Raw genomic sequence first — 17,994 nt, 5'->3', positions numbered from 1 at the left:
TCACCCCTCATTCTTTCCATCATCCTTTAATAACTGCTGCAAACAGGTTAAGTAATATTTCCGCATTTTTCGTGCCGTTTCTTGACGTTCTTTTAAAACTTCAGACTTCAACATTTCCGCAGCCCTTCCTTTGCTTTCATGAATATATCGAAGCATGTCACCTATTTAAAACAATTAAGTATTTTCACTATTGTCAAAAACAGTACTTAATTTTTTTTTTGTTCAAACTATAAATAAAAGCTCTCAGAGGTTTGCACAACATTTTAATTTTAGGTTATGATGAATTTAGAAGATGCGAGTATACATCCCAAGGAGGGCAGCAGCAGAGTAGGAGTGTATGATATACAGATCCAAAAGATTGAGGTTCCTAATGAAATAAGAAGCTGGTTGGTGATAAACTAGAATCAAACAGCAAATATTTCTGGGTGGACTGACCCTTTAGGGCTCATGCAGAAGGGCAAATAATCCCGTGCTGTGTGGATTCGCTGGCAGATTTGTGTGCATCCACTTTGGAGCTGCGGCAGAAGAGGGCGCTATCATTCTGGGATCATCTACAAAAACAGCAGTCTTGACCTGTACCACCTAAAGGCCCTACTGACCATAAGAACTAGCCAAAGCCTGGCAGCCTGTAACAACCCCTGAATTTAGGTAAAGGAAGGGAGTCAGTTTGAAGGAGGAGGGATGGGGGGACAGGGGTTGGGAACAGGGCTGTTTCATATATATATATATATAGTTACATAGTTAGTGAGGTTGAAAAAAGACATCAGTCCATCCAGTTCAACCTATGATGCGTGTGTGTGTGTTTGCTTTTAACCGTACATTGTATACCCCTGTATGTTGTGGTCTTTAAGGTGTCCATCTAATAGTTTTTTGAAACTATCGATGCTCCCTGCTGATACGACTGTATATATATATATATATATATATATATATATATATATATATATATATATATACACACACACACACACACACACACACACACACACACACACATATATATATATATATATATATATATATATATATATATATATATATATATATATATATATACACACACACCTTAAATATTGGTGCAACATGGTCAGAAACATGAAGTGAGCTTTTACTCCTCAGGTGATACAGGGTTTTTATTCATGATTTGCTGAGTCTACTGGACTGAAATCTAACAGTCTTACTTTTTATTTTGTCCACAGCTTTGATATACTGAGAACGCATCTCTTCCAAAGCCTTTCCTCTACACATCTCACAGCCCTTCTCCGAACCCTCTTCTGGTGGAAAACTAAAATGACAAGAGAACATGAAGTAAACAAAGTTACTTTGTTTCAAAATAACAAAGTACACAATATTACATTTCATAGAAACACATTCTATGTATATGATGTAGAAGAAGAGTTACCTTTCTTTTGGGTTCACAGCTTTTTCATCAAGCTTTTTCTGCAGTTCAAGTTTTTCTTTTTTTAGAGTTTGGACAATTGTTTCATTTTCTTCAGGAAAAAAAAAATATATATATTTTGTTATATTTTGTACTAACACTGAGTAAGCTTGGCACAATGTAAGCAAGTATGCATGTAATAGCCGTTCAACCCCTGTGAAAGCTATGAATCCTTGTAGTAGCCTAAGCCACTACATTGATAGCAGCAGTCTCCTGGGTGCCGCGCTGAGTGGCTGCGATTCTGCATACTATTCACAGGACGCACTTTTTTCAATGAATGCAAAGCGTTCTCTGAATGGACGAAGTGGAGATCATTCCTCTCCACCTTGTTCAATTGAAGAATGTTTTGCCAAATGCAAAGCATTCTCTAAATGGAAGCCATGCCAAGCAAGCGACCTCCTGTGGTTACTATGCAGAAGGGTAAAGGCTCTGCACGGTTCCTGGAAAATTGCGGCCATCACTGTAGTAATTCAGGCTACCACATTGATTTACGATTTCCCCAGAGGCCGATCAGGTGTTACATATGTGTACTTGGAAAGCTGGCAGCATACAAATCATATCATCTCTGGAGTTCCAGCAGTATCAAGACTAGAATTAATGTTTAAACATTAACACGCAAAAATAATTCGAACTGGCAGTATAATTATCCCAATATGTAATTTTTTGATTTCACACAATCTAAAAAAACAACATAAAACATAACTCAATGAGTTAGTGGTTATGTGAATTAGTAGGTAGATACAGTTACTATAACTACACTAGGCAGAATATTTAGAGAAAAAGATGACAAGACTAGCCATAGAAGGATCTTCTTTTTCTTAACGAAAAAAAAAAAAACATTCCTTCATTCACACAAAATGAGGTAGATACAGGTATCCTCCCCACTAAATCTTTCCACTTGTATTTATTTAAACAAGGAGTGTGAGAGGAAACCAGATTACCACCACTAGGCACAGGGAGAACATACAAACTCAATGCAGGTAATGTCATGGTTGGAATTTGAACCAATGACCCTTGTGTTGCAAGGAAGAAGTGCTATCCATTATAAAAAAAATATATATATATATATATTTAATGCTTTGATGCTCTGGAGCAGCCAAAACTGCAATATTAAATTAAAAAAAAGAAATAAAAAAAAAAAAAAAATTTTCACCATGCAAAAATGCAATGAAATAAAGGGGAAAACACATATCAAATTTACCTGAAGGTGTGCTTCTATGCTTCATCTGCAAGTGCAGGCTGTTAGGTATGTGATATGATGTGCCCTCCAAGGTGAATCAAAGCACCATCTACAATGGCTCCTGTAGGTCTAAATGCTCTTGCACATGGGCACAACAAATGCCAAGTTTAAAGGCAGTTATGTTTTTTTTTTTTTTTTCCTAAACCGATTTGAATGCAGCCCCTTGCTTTCAATAGGCCTGCACACACGGGTGCCTAAATATCAAAAAACTATTGATGTGTAAAAAAAAAAAAAAAAATCTGGCGCTCATAAATCATTACCATGTACAAGGATAATAAAGATGCATACCTTTAAATTGCTCCCCTCTGAGCTTTTGCTCTTTGACTGCCTGTTGAAGGTGGCGGCATGCTTTGTCCAGTTTATTCCGCAGCTCCTGGCACTCCTTCTTTGACTTCTCAAGTTGTTGCTGACAATTCTCACAGCAACCAAATTCAGAGCTTTCACTTTTCTTCTTTAGTGGAGGATCTACGTTCAGCATTGTCTGCAAATGTCCTGTAGCAATTTGGAGAGAAGCGCACCAGGTTTATTAAGCTACTAAAGAAGAGGTATAATGGCTTTGTACATTTTTTTTATTCTGGCTCGGAATAAAGGTTTAATTTGTTTTTAAAACTATGAATACAGTATTTAATATTTTCATATTTGATTAGTATTAGGTAGTCTTCTATCCAGCCATCAGACTCCTTTTCTCATATGAAGCTTGGTTCCGTCTTCACATAAGAAACATTTTCTTTTTTCTTTGCAGAATTTAGCTTAATTTTCATTTACTGTGCTGCCTTTTTAGACACAGCCGCTGCCTCAAATGTGACATTCGTGTGGGTACATGGCCCCAAACACACTCAGAGGGCGTTCGGGTAAATACACCTGCAGACATCGACATAGATGAGATGCATCTATAAATAAGATATATATAGATATATATATATATATATTATACACACACACACATACACTATATATATATTTATTATATACACAGTGGGGAAATTATTTGGTCCCCTGCAGATTATGAAAGTTTGCCTACTAAAAAAAAAAAAGGAAGGAAGGGTCTAGAATTGTTATCATAGGTGTAAAATGATGGAGACAGAATATCAACCAAAAATCCAGAAAAAAAACACATGATACAAATGTTGTTAATGGAGTTGCAGTCCAGTGAGTAAAATAAGTATTTGATCCCCTACCAACCAACAATAATTCTGGCTCCCACAGCCTGGCTACAGTATGTGCTCATGCGGTACACAGATTAATCCTATCAATTTAGGAAGGTGCTCCGAATGACAACTCATTATGTGTATAAAAGATACCTGTCCACAGAATCTCTTTCTTCCATTTTAACCTCATCATGGGCAAGACCAAAGAGCTGTCAAAGGACGTCAGGGTCAAGATTGTAGACCTGGACAAGGCTGGAATGGGCTACAAGACCATCACCGAGAAGCTTGGTAAGAAGGAGACAACTGTTGGAGCGAATAATTGAAATTTAAGGAAATACAAAATAACTATCAATCACCCTCGGTCTGGAGCTCCGTGCAAGGTGTTGCCTCATGGGGTAAGGATGATCATGAGAAAAGTGAGGGATCAGCCCAGACACACTACACAGGAGGAGCTTGTGAATGATCTCAAGGCAGTTGGGACCACAGTCACAAAACAAACCATTGGTAACAATACACCGCCATGAATTAAAATCCTGCAGCGCCCGCAAGGCCCCCCTCCTTAACAAGGCGCATGTACAGGCCTGTCTATAGTTTGCTAATGAACATCTAAATGATTCAGAGAAGGATTGGAAGAAAGTGCTGTGGTCAGATGAAGACGACCATCCCTACAGTCAAGAACGGAGGTGGAAACATTATAATTTGGGGCTGTTTCTCTGCTAAAGGTACAGGCCAACTTTGCTTAATTGAGGGGCCAATGGACGGGGCCATGTATTTTAAAATCTTGGATGAGAACCTTCTTCCCTCAGCAAGAACACTGAAGATGGATTATGGATGGGTCTTCTAGCATGACGACAATAACCCAAAACATACCACCAAGGCAACAAAGAAGTGGCTCAAGAAGAAGCATGTTAAGGTCACGGAATGGCCTAGTCAGCCTCCAGACCATAATCTTATAGAAAATTTATGGAGGGAGCTAAAACTTCGAGTTGCCAAGTGACAGCCAAGAAACCTTAAGGATTTAGAGAAGATCTGTAAAGAGTGGACCAAAATCCCCCCTGAGATGTGTGCTAACCTGGCAACCAACTACAAGAAACGTCTTACCTCTGTGCTGGCCAGCAAGGGTTTCTCCACCAAGTCATGTTTTGCTTGAGGATCAAATACTTATTTTACTTACTGAACTGTAATTTTATTTATATCATTTGTTTTATGTGCTTTTTCTGGATTTTTGGTTGATATTCTGTCTCCATCACTTAAAATACACCTGTGATAAAAATTTGTGAACCTGTGCATAGACAAGGTGGCCGCCTTGCAAACCTGCATAACTGACGCTTGATGATGGAAGACCCAGGAGGCACCAAGCGCTTGAGTAGTGTGCTCCATACCAGGGAAAGGAGGAACCTGACCCTTAAATTACTAAGCCTGAATCACTGTCTGTCTGATCCATCTGGAAATGTTCGCAGCAGAAGCAGCCAACCCTTTGTGAGGTCCATCCGTGAGAACAAATAGGGTGTCTGACTTCTTTAAAGACTCCGTAGCTGCCAGGTACACACTGATTGCCCAAACCACATCCAGGGAATGCAAGGCAAATTCCTTAGGATATTTAGGCCTGGGACATAGGGAAGGCAACACAATGTCTTAATTCTAATGTAAATCAGAGACAACTGTTGGAAGGAACAACAGACATGGACGAAGAACCACCTTATCCCTGTGAACCACCAGGTAAGGTGAATGACAGGACAGTGCCGCCAGCTCTGACACCCTGCGTGCAGAAGTAATAGCCACTAAAAAGGCCACCTTCTGGGACAACGTAAGCAGGGTAACCTCCCGAATATTTTCAAAAGGAGGCTTCTGGAGAACTGACAACACCAAATTAAGGTCCCACGGTGGCAATGGAGACCATACTGAAGGAGCCAAGTGCCAAACTCCCTGAATAAAGATAGGCAGCAAGGAATTTGAAGCTAATAGACGTTGAAAGAAAACTGCCAAGGCCGAAACCTGGCCCTTGATTGTACTTAAAGCCAGGCGCTGCTCAACCCCCCTTTGGAAGAAAGTCAAAATCCTCACACCACGCAATGTACGTCCTCCAAGTGCGAAGGTAAATATTCCTAGGAGGTATGTTTTCCAGCCTTTAAGAGCATAGGAATCACAGATTCAGACAAACCTCTGTCCATCATTATCTGGCTTTCAACAGCCAAGTCGTCAAAATCAGTGATTGTAAAGCAGGAAGGAAGATTGGCCCTTAGAACAGCAGATCTTCCCTAAGAGGAAGTCTCCAAGGAGCTTCGATGAGGCTGGTGTGGAGCCACTAGAATGACCGGAATCCCCCCTGCCTCGATCCTGCGCAGGAGTCTCAGCAGAAGTTTGAGAGGAGGAAAGGCGTAAATCAGACGAAACTGACTCCAAGGAGCCACTAAGGCGTCTGTGACGTCCTCTAGAGGATCCTGAGACCGTGCCAAAAAACTTCTGTACTTTCCTGTTGAGACGAGAGGTCAACAGATCCACCTCGGGAGTACCCCACCAATGAAACACCTCCGGATGAAGTGACCATTCCCCCAGGTCCAACCCCTGTCCACTGAGGTAAACCGCTTTCCAATTTTCCACCACCTGAATGTGCACAGCGGAGAGGGCTGGAACAGGTCCTTGAGGTCCAGAATTCGATGTACCTTGCCTTCCTTCCTGGGAACTGTAAGGAGACCCCCTGTTGGCCTTCAGCTCAACTGCATTGTTGGGTCTGGTGTCTCATCTTCCATCTTGACAATATGCCACAGATTCTCTATGGGGTTTAGGCCAGGCGAGTTAGCTGGCTAATCAAGCACAGTGATACCATGATCATTAAACCAGGTATTGGTACTTTTGGCAGTGTGGGCAAGTACCAAGTCTCGCTGAAAAATTTTGACTTGATACACAGTGGATCAACACCAGCAGATGGCAAATCATCAGGGACTGTGGAACATTTTGCATTTAATTTTGAAATCAAGGTCCAAGAGTCTGGAGGAAGAGTGGAAAGCCACAGAATCAAAGTTGCATGAGGTCCAGTGGTTCCAGAGTCAGTGATGATTTGGGGAGCCATGTCATCTGCTGGTGTTGGTCCACTGTGTTTTAATAAGTCCAAAGTCAGCGCAGCCCTCTAGCAGGAAGTTCTGGAGCACTGCATGCTTCCCTCTGCTGACCAGCTTTATGGAGATGCTGGTTTAGTTTTCCAGCATGACTTGGCACCTGCCCACACTACCAAAAGTACCAATACTTGCTTTAATGATCGAGATATCACTGAGCTTGACTGGCCAGCATACTAACCTGACCTAAACCCCATAGGTCTGGTGTATCTCATCTTCCTCTTTACCATACGCCACAGATTCTCTAACAATGCAGACCAGTTGAAGGCCGCTATCAAAGCAACCTGGGCCTCCATAACACAAGCAGTGCCACAGGCTGATCGCTTCCATGCCACTCCGCATTAAAGCAGTCATTTATGCACAAGGAGCCCCGACCAAGTATTGAGTGTATACTATACTGTACATAGGCATTTTCAGTAAGCCAACATTTCTGTATTAAAAATATATTTTTTTTTTTATTGGTCTTATGTAATATTCTGATTTTCTGGGATACTGAACTTTGGGTTTTCACTAGCTGTAAGCCATAATCATTCAAATTAAAAGAAAGAAATTATTGAAATATATTGCTCTGTGTGTATTGCATCTAAATAAAATATATGAGTTTCACTTTTTGAATTGAATTACTGAAATAAAATAAACTTTTTGAGGATATTCTAATTTTTATGAGATGCACCTGTATATAACATTTTATTGCTTTTGTTGTGTCCTCCTCCCCTAAATCTATGGTGTCAAATACAGCTGACATTTGGTCCTCAAAGGCCATAGAAGAACACAGATATCTGCATGCAGCGTACAGGGGGTGTGCTGGTGTATGAAATGAATAATGCACATATTTACCAGCACATCATGGATCGTCAAACCTTTTATTGCAGAAAGATCACCTCATAAAAGACCAAGAGCAACGTAGGACCCTTATGTCATCACATGCCTGACGAAGGGGTCTTGTGTGGCTCTGAAACGTTGCACTTGTTCCTTTGTGATGTGATCTTTCTGCAATAAAAAGTTCAGACATCTGACAATCCATGGTGTGCTAGAAAATATGTGCATTGATCTGTGATGATTCCAGTTTCCAGTTGGTAATTGCTGCAGCACCCGCTACAGATGAGCCAATTTCCAGGAATGCCTGCGATGGGAATATTGACAATACTGCGTGTATGAATAGGTGCACATTTTTTTAAAATGTAAAATTTACCTATAGGTGTGCACTGCATTTTCTGAAATGAACTGCTCTGGGCAAAAATATGCTGCAGATCTGTCTCCTGGACACAACAGAGGTATTACACTGTACACCCATATGCCAAACTTCCCAGCTGTGTACAAGAGGCCTAATACTTCGTACAATAAATTCATAACAAAATATTATAGGTGCATTTTAAAAATGAAACTTCCTGCTCTCAATCAACATTAACCAATTTTAATCCTTATGGTACTAGCCTTAGTAAATAGATAGGAAGATTATATGTACTTGTTTAAAACTACTTTCTTCAGTTGCTTCCTGGATTCTGGTCTGGTCTAGGCTAAAAAAAAATGCCATACATCCCAGGAGTCTTTATAGGCATTATTTTTTCTTTCATCTGGGAAGAGGGGCTTTCTCAGATAAGCACACCCACCTGTCCTAATGCCTGAGCCAAGGGCATATGGATTACAGGAAATAAATGCTACATGAATATACCCTTACTCAAGATGGCCGCAGCTAGAAACACTAGCAGGGTGGTTTTTTTTTTTATAAGGTGATTTTGCAATAAAATAAAGCATGAAGCTACGGATGGATGGGTAAGTTTGCTGTGAATTTTAAAAATGAATTAAACAGTATTTGAGCTTTTGGGACTCTGACACAGTTTAATTTCACATTACAGGCCAAAAAAGTCATAAAATAAAGCGAAAAATTAAAGAAAAAATGGCAGCGATGGAAAGATCTATTTAAAGTGTTATTGATTGAACTAGGTTTTTTTTTGTCATCTGTGACCCCAATGTGCACATTGTCACTTTCTCAATGACCATGCTGTCACCAGCACAGGAAGTGAGGAGAATCTCCAACATTGATACACATATATAGTGATCACTATCTCCAACATGTTTTCCTGTAGAGTAGGGAAGAGCAGAACTTCTAGTAGTTCTTGTAGTAGTATATTGCTATCTGTATACTCAAGTGAGATTTTCCTTCACCTCCTATCACACAGAGACAGGAGGAGAGGGAAAACCTCCCATATGAGGTATCGGACAGTAAACGTTTATCAAAAAAAAAAAAGAAAGGACATTATCTTAAATAGTTTCAGCAAAGTAGGTTTTAATAAAATTTGAGCATACCGTTTGCCACCTTTTCTGCAAGAATCCTTTTTGGATTTTTTTGTGCACCTTCAGGATGGAGTCTTTCCTTCCCTCTTAAGACACTAGAATCACGACAAGTCTCATTTTCATCATGTTTCTAAAGACAAAATAAGGAAACACATGAATAAAGCATGTCCAAACATCCAAAAATAACCAACATAGTTATGGGTAACCGCACAAACATACCGGCTTCATTCCCTGTTTTGCATTTGAAACAACTTTGTAAACAATCCCTTTAACTGATTTCTGAAGATACGATTTTAACTTCTGTAGAAATTGTGAATCTAAGCTGCCAGTTGTATGTGACAAGCGATCGTCCCTTTTGCATCTTTCAACTAGTTCGTCATGAATTTCTGACATAAGGTTCTCTATTTCCGACAGGATCTCATTATCGTGATCATACAAACGCTTAGATTCTTCAGAAATCCGCAGTTTGAGACTCTTATTAAATTGTTCCCTCATTTCTGCCTCTTTCTGAGCTAGGAATTCATTTTTCTGCTTTTCAAAATCAGCTTTTGCTGTACAAAGTACGTCGCTGATTTTGGTCCTATGATCGTCCAAGAAGGTGCGGAAATCTTTTTCATTTTGTGCCTGAATTTCTTGGACTTCTTCCTGCTTCTCTTTGTTCCACTGAGCACGTGCCTTCCCGAGTTCAACTTTCATCTGGGCTTCAAACTCTTCAGCCTTTTGGTTCAGTTCTCGCTGTAATGCTGCAATTTTCTCTTCACTTTCTGTGTGTTTAATGCTGTGTTGATTTTTTTCAGACTCAAGCTTCCATTTCTCTTCCGCTGCAGCAACTGCATCCGATATCTAGGATGGGAAACAATAGTTAGTTTAATAAGTAATGGAAACGATCTATGTTTAACCTGCTTACTAGGAGATTATATATATATATATATATATATCAGCAGGGAGTGTGGGCCTTAATGCCCTTACACCAAATGGAGGTCCAAGTTTTCTGTGATGAGAGTTTTTTTTAAGTAAGGGATCAGCAATATAATAGAACGTACTGTATATAGAAAAAGAAGGTACCAAGGTTTTTTTTAAGCAGCAAAATAGAAATAATGCAGTGTGATAACTAAATCATTTTCTTAAAAAGTACTTCTTTATTAGTAAATAACAAAATGTGAAAAAAGCAAATTGAATAAGATATTAAAAAACATCCCCACACGGGGAAAAAAAGAGTATATTGTGAGCTCTGGTTACAGAGGATGACATAAATAACAAAATGACATCGCAAAATAGATCATCACACGAAGAACTACCCCAACGCGTTTTGACCTATATAGAGGTCTTCTTCAGGGGGTCTGTGACGTCAGATAGGCAAAGTCAAATGGGGACCAGAGAGAGACAAAAAAATGGCTGCGATATCCTCTAGCAACATGGAGATGTGAGAGTTCCCTTGCCACAGATGACAGGAACAGGTACACGGGGCTACAGGGAGTCACCAGATGCCCGCCATGAGCGGAGAACAAGCACCTGTCCAGCCTGCAGGGTGATATGTACGCATATTTTTTGGTACCAGAAGCTCCAAATCGTTGGATATCATCTGTGGTAGGGAACTCACACATCTCCATGTTGCTAGAGGATATCGCAGCCATTTTTTGTCTCTCTCTGGTCCCCATTTGACTTCGCCTATCTGACGTCACAGACTCCCTGAAGAAGACCTCTATATAGGTTGAAACGCGTTGGGGTAGTTCTTCTATGTGTGATGATCTATTTTGCGATGTCATTTTGTTATTTACATCATCCTCTGTAACCAGACCTCACAATATACTCTTTTTCCCCGTGTGGGGATGTTTAATATCTTATTCAATTTGCTTTTTTCACATTCTGTTATTTACTAATAAAGAAGTACTTTTTAAGAAAATGATTTAGTTCTCACACTACATTTCAATTTTTCTGCTTAAAAACCCCTGGGGTTGGTACCTCGGTACCTTCTTTTTCTAGTACTAGGGGTGTGCAGCCTCTCCAGCTTCCAGTGTTCTCCATTTTTTAACATACTGTATATAATCCAATATAGATTTCTCATTATAGGGTTACTTTAAATGGAACCAAATACACAAAAATATTTACCAGTGGACACTGAACAGCAATTACACAAAGTTGGACATACAGTATATGGCAAATCAGGCAGCAGCTTGCAGCATTGGGAACCTGTTACATGTCCCACCCTAAGGCTCAATTCACACCTATGCATGTTGCTTTTGAATGTTTATGTAGTGCTTTTTGCTGTGCTTTTCACATTTTTTTTTTTTTTTTAACCATGATTTTGCTGCGATTTTACCGCAATTTGCGATTTTTAATTTTATTTTTTCTTTGGGGAAAAATTGTTGTTGGTCAGATTTAAAAAACACAATACACAAATTGCAGCAAAATTGGGGTAAAAACGCAGCAAAACCGCAATACTTGCATTTTGGATGCGGGTCTATTACGTTGCATTTTGCAGGAAAAAAAAGTCCCCAACCCATTCCAAAAATGCAGAGGCACAAAATGCATTGATGTGAATATGTGCCATAGGAACCCATGTTAAAATGAAATGCATATCTGCAAAAAGCATGAAAAAACGCATTAGTGCGAATGGAGCCTAAAAACGGGTGGCACATGTAACATGTTCCCAAAGGGGAACTTATCCTTTAAAACACATCATAATGGTACAGTATGGCTGAATGGGATGCCTTTAATACACTGTAGCAGCATTTGCTACAGACTGTAAAGTGCTGTTGACTTCCCCTCCATTGCCAAAAAGAGTTGCTTGTACCACACCTCTGCCATTCAGGAACAGCCTTGTATTTTTTTACTATGAATACAAGGCTTTTTCCGACTGGCCGAGGTGGAGAGGCATAAGGATAATGTCACAATCTGCACCTTGGCCAATCAGAGAACGCCTTGTATTTATTAAAACAAAAACAAAAGAAAGCAACTGTTTGAAAGCAGAAGGGAAGTTGGTCATACCCCTCCAAGAAGAAAACAGAGCTTGGAAATGCTACTAATGTATATCATCCTTATTGGCCTAACTGCTCTGGCATGGTAACAATCTTTAAAGGAGAAGTATAGCCAAAGGTATTTTGGCTGTACTTCTATGGATCATTAGAGTGCAGTTTGTTCAAATCCCTGTGACCCGCTGTCAGCTGAGGAAAGAGTAGGCTCAGGAAAGATTGAGACTTTAAAGTCAGGATCCACCCAGATGCCCCAACTGGCAGCTGGCTCAGCGTATCTGAGCCACTGAAAGTATGAGCAGCCACTCCTGCCTCCCTCCACAGCCCGGCACTCCAGTGTGTTTTGGATGGCAGAGCAGAGACCCAGTCACTGAAAGCCACCGCTCCCTGCAGATTGAAGAACTGAGTGATCAGCAGTCTTTGATCATTAAGTTCTCAGTCTTAGTGCCGGTTCACACTAATCCGACTTGTCAGGATTAGTTCCTGCACTATTTTTTGGCAAAGTCGGAGCGACTTGCATTGACTTCTATTATGAGAAGTCGTTTTCAAGCCGCGCTGAAGTCGTGCTGCGCGGGCGACTTCAAAGTCGCCCGAAGTCGGGGCGACTTTGAGTCGGATTAGTGTGAACCGACTCTAGAGTCAGCGGGGGACAGCTGCAGCTGGGATCAGTGCTGCAGCCATCTAGGTGAGCAAGATTGTTTATTTTTTTTTTTTAAAAGCCATACTTCCCTTAAAGCGGAGTTCCACCCTAAAATTATACTTACCTCCATCTTCTTGCTCCGGGTCACCTGAAAAACAAATGGATAATCGCAATTTTTTTTTTTTACTTACCTTGTTTAGAAGAAAATATACTTACCTTACTTCCTCCCCTCGGCGGCCACAGCGATTCGTCACTTCCTGGCTTGCAATGATTCCTGGGAGCTGAACGTCATCGCTCCCAGGAATCAATGCGCCTGCACCGGCCCCGACGTCAGTTCCGGTGCGGGCGCCGTCATACCTTGCTAATCAGCTTTTGGGCATGCCCAGAAGCTGTGCAGGGATGACGCTGCGGCACCGGAAGTGACGGCGGGGCCGGTGCAGTGCATCGTGGGACCGAAGAAGACGGAAGAGGATCGCGCTGGCTTCAAGCTGTCCACACCTGAGATGGCAGCTCTGGACAATACATTTTCAAGGTAAGTATTTCTTCTAAAAAGGTAAGTGCAACCCGGGATAGATCAGAGGCTAGCCATTGTGGAAGGCACTAGCCCTGACTGTCCCGGGGGTATTTTTATTAAAAAAAAAAAAAAACTTTCCCGGGGTGGAACTCCACTTTAACCAAACTGGCCCAAACACAGTATTTAAAGGGATGGGTAACCTAGAGTTTCTGTGAACCCGTATCTGTTCCAGTAAGATTTGTATTGCTAAAAGGTGAACAGTGACTGACCACGTCGCTAACATATGAAATGTACCTGCTTTTCAACATTGAGATTATTAAGCTTCTCCCAATTTTCCTTCTCAATCTGCAAGTTTGTTTTGTATTCAGGTACACTGGTAAGTTCTTGCAACCATCTGGCACGACCTTTTGTCAAGGCTAACTCCACCTAAGAAAAAAAAATAAGATAAAATTAAAAACCCACTGTGGAAACTTTTCCATAACAATATACTGCTGAATATTAAATTACTGCATATTCAAACTGATGACTAATGCATCAAAGAATACAAATATATTACATTTTTTGTTTTCTTTCAGAAACATAAGGTGTTAGAACTGCTGCAACTTTACACTGGGATAAAAGAGTCTCCTGACCTTAAAAGGCGCCTCTAGCAAAGAGTGACAACTGTGAAGTACTCAAAGACAGAAAATAGGATTGCCGATCTAGTTTCAAAATTCACATAAAATGTTTGCATTAAAGTAAGCCTGTTGCTATGTAGAAAAAATTGACAGAGAGGCAGAATATAAAATAGGCCTTGTGATTCCAGTTCTAATGGGTGGGAACTCAAACCTTCATTCTCTAATGAAGCTCTGGGTGTCGTTGCTCTCCAACACTTAGATAGATTGACACTGTGAACCAGTAAATGTGAGCTGCTCAGGCTACGAGGGAAAGCAATCCTGTGTCTACCACTGAGTGCAGGCCAGGGAGGGAGTTTGTCTCCAAATAACTGTTGAACAAAGGATGGATCCTCTGACGCTGCACATCAATGGAGACCCAGTGGTATTGGAATGAATGGCGGTCTCAGTCTGGGCTCCTGCCAGGCCACGTCCCCAACAGGTTTCACTCTGCCCCTCAGAGCTTAAAGCAGAGCTCCAACCAAAAAGGGGAAGCTCTGCTTGTTCGCACCCCCCCTCCACTGCCATATTTGGCACTTTATTAGGGGGGGGGGGGGGACACAGGGGACAGGTACCCGTTCCTACTTTTGGATGATATTGCTGCAGTGATCTCTAAATATTTCTGGCCCTTCCTTCCCCCCGCTGCTTTCTGGGATATACGCAGGTCCCAGTAGACAGCAGGACCATTCAGAAAGCACAGTGCACATTGGGGCCACTGTTGAGAGGTAATTTCACTTGGCTGCCCCATATGGCGCGCCTCGTTTCCGTGAGCTGGGGGACGTCTGCGGGATCTGCCTACCTGTCTTAACCCTATGCATTCATGCAGTCACACCTGTTCATCTGATGGTTCCTTTATGACTTCCATGTTTGTGACCTGTTGTTATTTTATTGCTCTTATGCTACGTTGCATTGTTATGCATTTTTAACCTGCTCAGTGACCTTTACTTGTTTTTATGGACTGCAATCTGCTTACGTAGTTTTTTTCTTTTGACCTGCTATCTTTTGTGTTACCCTTTGTGATGCGTGCTTTTATACATTAAATTAAGAATTTGAAAAAAAAAGAAAGCACAGTGCAGTAGGAAACTGGCTGTGTGAAGCCTGATGGCTTCACTGCCGGGTTCCCTTACCTAAAAATCTGGAGCCTGGACCGGAAGCCAATTGAAGAATCAGCTTGGGGTGCAGACATCGCTGGAATCCTTGACAGGAAAGTATCCTTATAATAAAAGTCAACAGTTGCTGACTTTTTTATATTTTTTTAATCATCCCCCACTTTTTTTTTTTTTAGATAATGCATTTCACTTCTCCTCTCACTCTACTGCAACATGTTGTTCTACTGCAACTAACAATACAAATTTAGGGAGTATTCAACATTAACAACCAACTCTGGAAGTAGAACTACAGTATAGGCAAAACATTTTTTTTCATTTTGGATAGAATAAGGTAGGGCTATAACTATAACCACTAAGGTGTTTTTTGGGGAGATTTACCTTTACTTACTGTCCCATAGCCAAAGCAGGAAGTAAATGAAAATCCCTATAAAATAAAGGGCATTATATTGGGGACCCCCAGGTCACTAGACCTAGTGTTCTCATTAGACATTTTTTTGCTTAATTACTTTTCTGGGGACAACCTAAGATTTAGGATTTTCCTATACTTTCACTGATAAAGGATAAACAGGACAAATAGAGAGGATGAGCCTCCCTAACGAGAGCACAGACAGCAATAAAAACCGACAGATGTTCTAATTCCTCTCCACTCTAGCCAAAACTAAAAAGGCATAATTTGCCTAGGCTTGGAAATCAGAAAGTAAAGTGGAGTTCCACCCTAAATTTATACTTACCTCCATCTTCTCGCTCCGGGTCACCTGAAAAACAAATGGATAATCGCATTTTTTTTTTTTTTTACTTACCTCGTATAGAAGAAAATATACTTACCTTACTTCCTTCTTCCTCCCCTCGGCAGCCACGGCCCGTCGTCGCTTCCTGGCTTTGCAATGATTCCTGGGAGCTGAACGTCATCGCTCCCAGGAATCATTGCGCCTGCACCGGCCCCGACGTCAGTTCCGGGGCGCGCGCGTCATTCCCTTCTAAACAGCTTCTGGGCTGGGAGGGATGGCTTGCGTGCACCGGAAGTGACGGCGGGGCCGGTGCAGTGCATCGTGGGACCGAAGAAGACGGAAGAGGACGCAGAAGAGGATCGCGCTGGCTTCAAGCTGCCCACATCTGAGATGGCAGCGCTGGACAATACATTTTCAAGGTAAGTATTTGTCCTAAAAGGTAATCAGAGGCTAGCCATTGTGGAATGTACTAGCCCTGACTGTCCTGGGGGTATTTTTATTTAAAAAAAAAAACTATTCCCAGGGTGGAACTCCGCTTTAAGAAATGTAAAAGAAAAAAAAAATTTTTAAACAAGTTAATATGATATACTTTCCCAACACTAGCAGCAAAAGGTTTAAAAAAAAAAAATATCAATGTTGACAGAGAGTGAAGTTCTGCTTTAACTGACCTAGTTAGCTCCTTCCTCTTCCTATGTCTTTTTTTTCTTGCTGATTTATTTTTTTTTTTTTACGATTATTATTTAAACTTCTTTAATGCCTATTTGGTCCATAAGCTTTTGACACATTTAATAAAAAAAAAAAAGTGCAAAGTTAAAAATAAATAAATAAAACCTTTTTTAAATAACTTTGGTACACATTATGTATCAGAACCAATTTTTTTGTGCCAGAAAAAAAAAAACTATAGAATAAAATGTGTACTTAAACAGGATCAGTTGTTTTAAAACTAGCATTGGTTAAACTAGAAAAAAAAAATCATTTTTTTTTGTTAAATTAAATTAATGTCTATAAATTGCAAAGAAAATATATTTTTACCAAGACAAAGCCTTTTCTGTACTACTTTGCGTTGTACTAAAAGAAGAAATGTGCTCCTTAAGTAATGACAACATTATTACGGGATCAATAGGCCCATCGCTGAAATGTAAATATATATATAGAAAAGACTATAAAATATGAAAATGTTATCTAAGGGATGTATACATTGCGCTGGTCCATAAGGGGTATACAGGTGTGACAGATGAACTGGTTAAAGTACCTGACTGGAAATGTCCTCCCGATGTTTTATTTCCAGCTCCATGCAAGCTTTTTGTACGGCCTTCTCCTTCTCTACCATAGCATTGCTGAGTTTCATTTTTAGATCTTCCAGCTGTTGGGTTTCTAGCACAGTTTGTGCAATTAATGATTGCTCAGTCTGTACAGCACAGTCTTCTAAACGCTGCATCAACGTCTCTCTGGCATGTTTTAAAGCGTTATCTAGCTTATGTTTCCACTGATTCTCAATATCTTCAATTTTAATTGCAGTTACCTAAAACAATTTAAAAAAATAGAAAAAAAAAAAAAAGATATAATAAAAATTATAACAGAAACAAAGAAATAATTGTCAGATGTTTTGCATAACACCAAGAATATGAAAAGCAGCAAGTAGAGAAACCCCATAAGACCTCATGCACACTGTTGCTGTTAAACTCACGTTTGCCGGGGGTTTTTTCTGCCCTAAAGCTTAACTCCAATTTTGTTGAGAAAAAAAAAAAAAACATTTCCCTCTGGTTGATCTTTGTACATTGCAAGGTTTATAACAACCTTTGTTGCAGATTCCTACCTTTTGTTATTCTGAAGAAATTCCTGTGTTCCTCTGTGCAAAGTTGAGTCTAATGAGAGTGGTTTCATAATCAACCAGTTGCTGCAGAATCAGGGCTCTAATGAGGAAAGTTGCAGGGACTGCATCCCTTTGGACATTCTTTCCTATTGGGAGTATCTCACCAAAAATTACATTTTTGTTTCAGGGGATACCAGAAATCTGACTTCTTAGGCAGACTTCTGGGAAAATTGGTGAGCTAATCACACAAGCAGTTAATGATGTTCCTGGGGTGTGGTCAGTACACATTTTGTGTACAGAACAGCTCCAGGTAGCCATATTTCATTGTACA

General features: G+C 40.4%; 1 protein-coding gene across 1 annotated transcript in view; it reads right to left on the bottom strand.

Annotated features, from left to right (window-relative positions):
* The window catches only part of CEP152 (centrosomal protein 152), a gene marked incomplete at its 3' end in the record, with an annotated part of 87,018 nt that continues 69,024 nt past the window's right edge, over positions 1-17,994 (bottom strand). The window contains exons 19-26 of the mRNA XM_082254674.1: positions 17,103-17,372; positions 13,655-13,786; positions 9,454-10,077; positions 9,247-9,364; positions 2,967-3,170; positions 1,403-1,490; positions 1,182-1,285; positions 1-161 (exon numbers count right to left, since the gene is read on the bottom strand). Of these exons, the coding sequence (XP_082110800.1) occupies positions 1-161; positions 1,182-1,285; positions 1,403-1,490; positions 2,967-3,170; positions 9,247-9,364; positions 9,454-10,077; positions 13,655-13,786; positions 17,103-17,372 (1,701 nt within the window). The remainder of the gene's footprint in view (positions 162-1,181; positions 1,286-1,402; positions 1,491-2,966; positions 3,171-9,246; positions 9,365-9,453; positions 10,078-13,654; positions 13,787-17,102; positions 17,373-17,994) is intronic.

Source organism: Pelophylax lessonae, assembly GCF_965119305.1.
Source record: "Pelophylax lessonae genome assembly, chromosome: 4".
Taxonomy (NCBI): Eukaryota; Metazoa; Chordata; class Amphibia; order Anura; family Ranidae; genus Pelophylax; species Pelophylax lessonae.
Note: the sequence above shows the minus strand (reverse complement) of the source record. Positions and strands in the feature narration are given on the sequence as shown.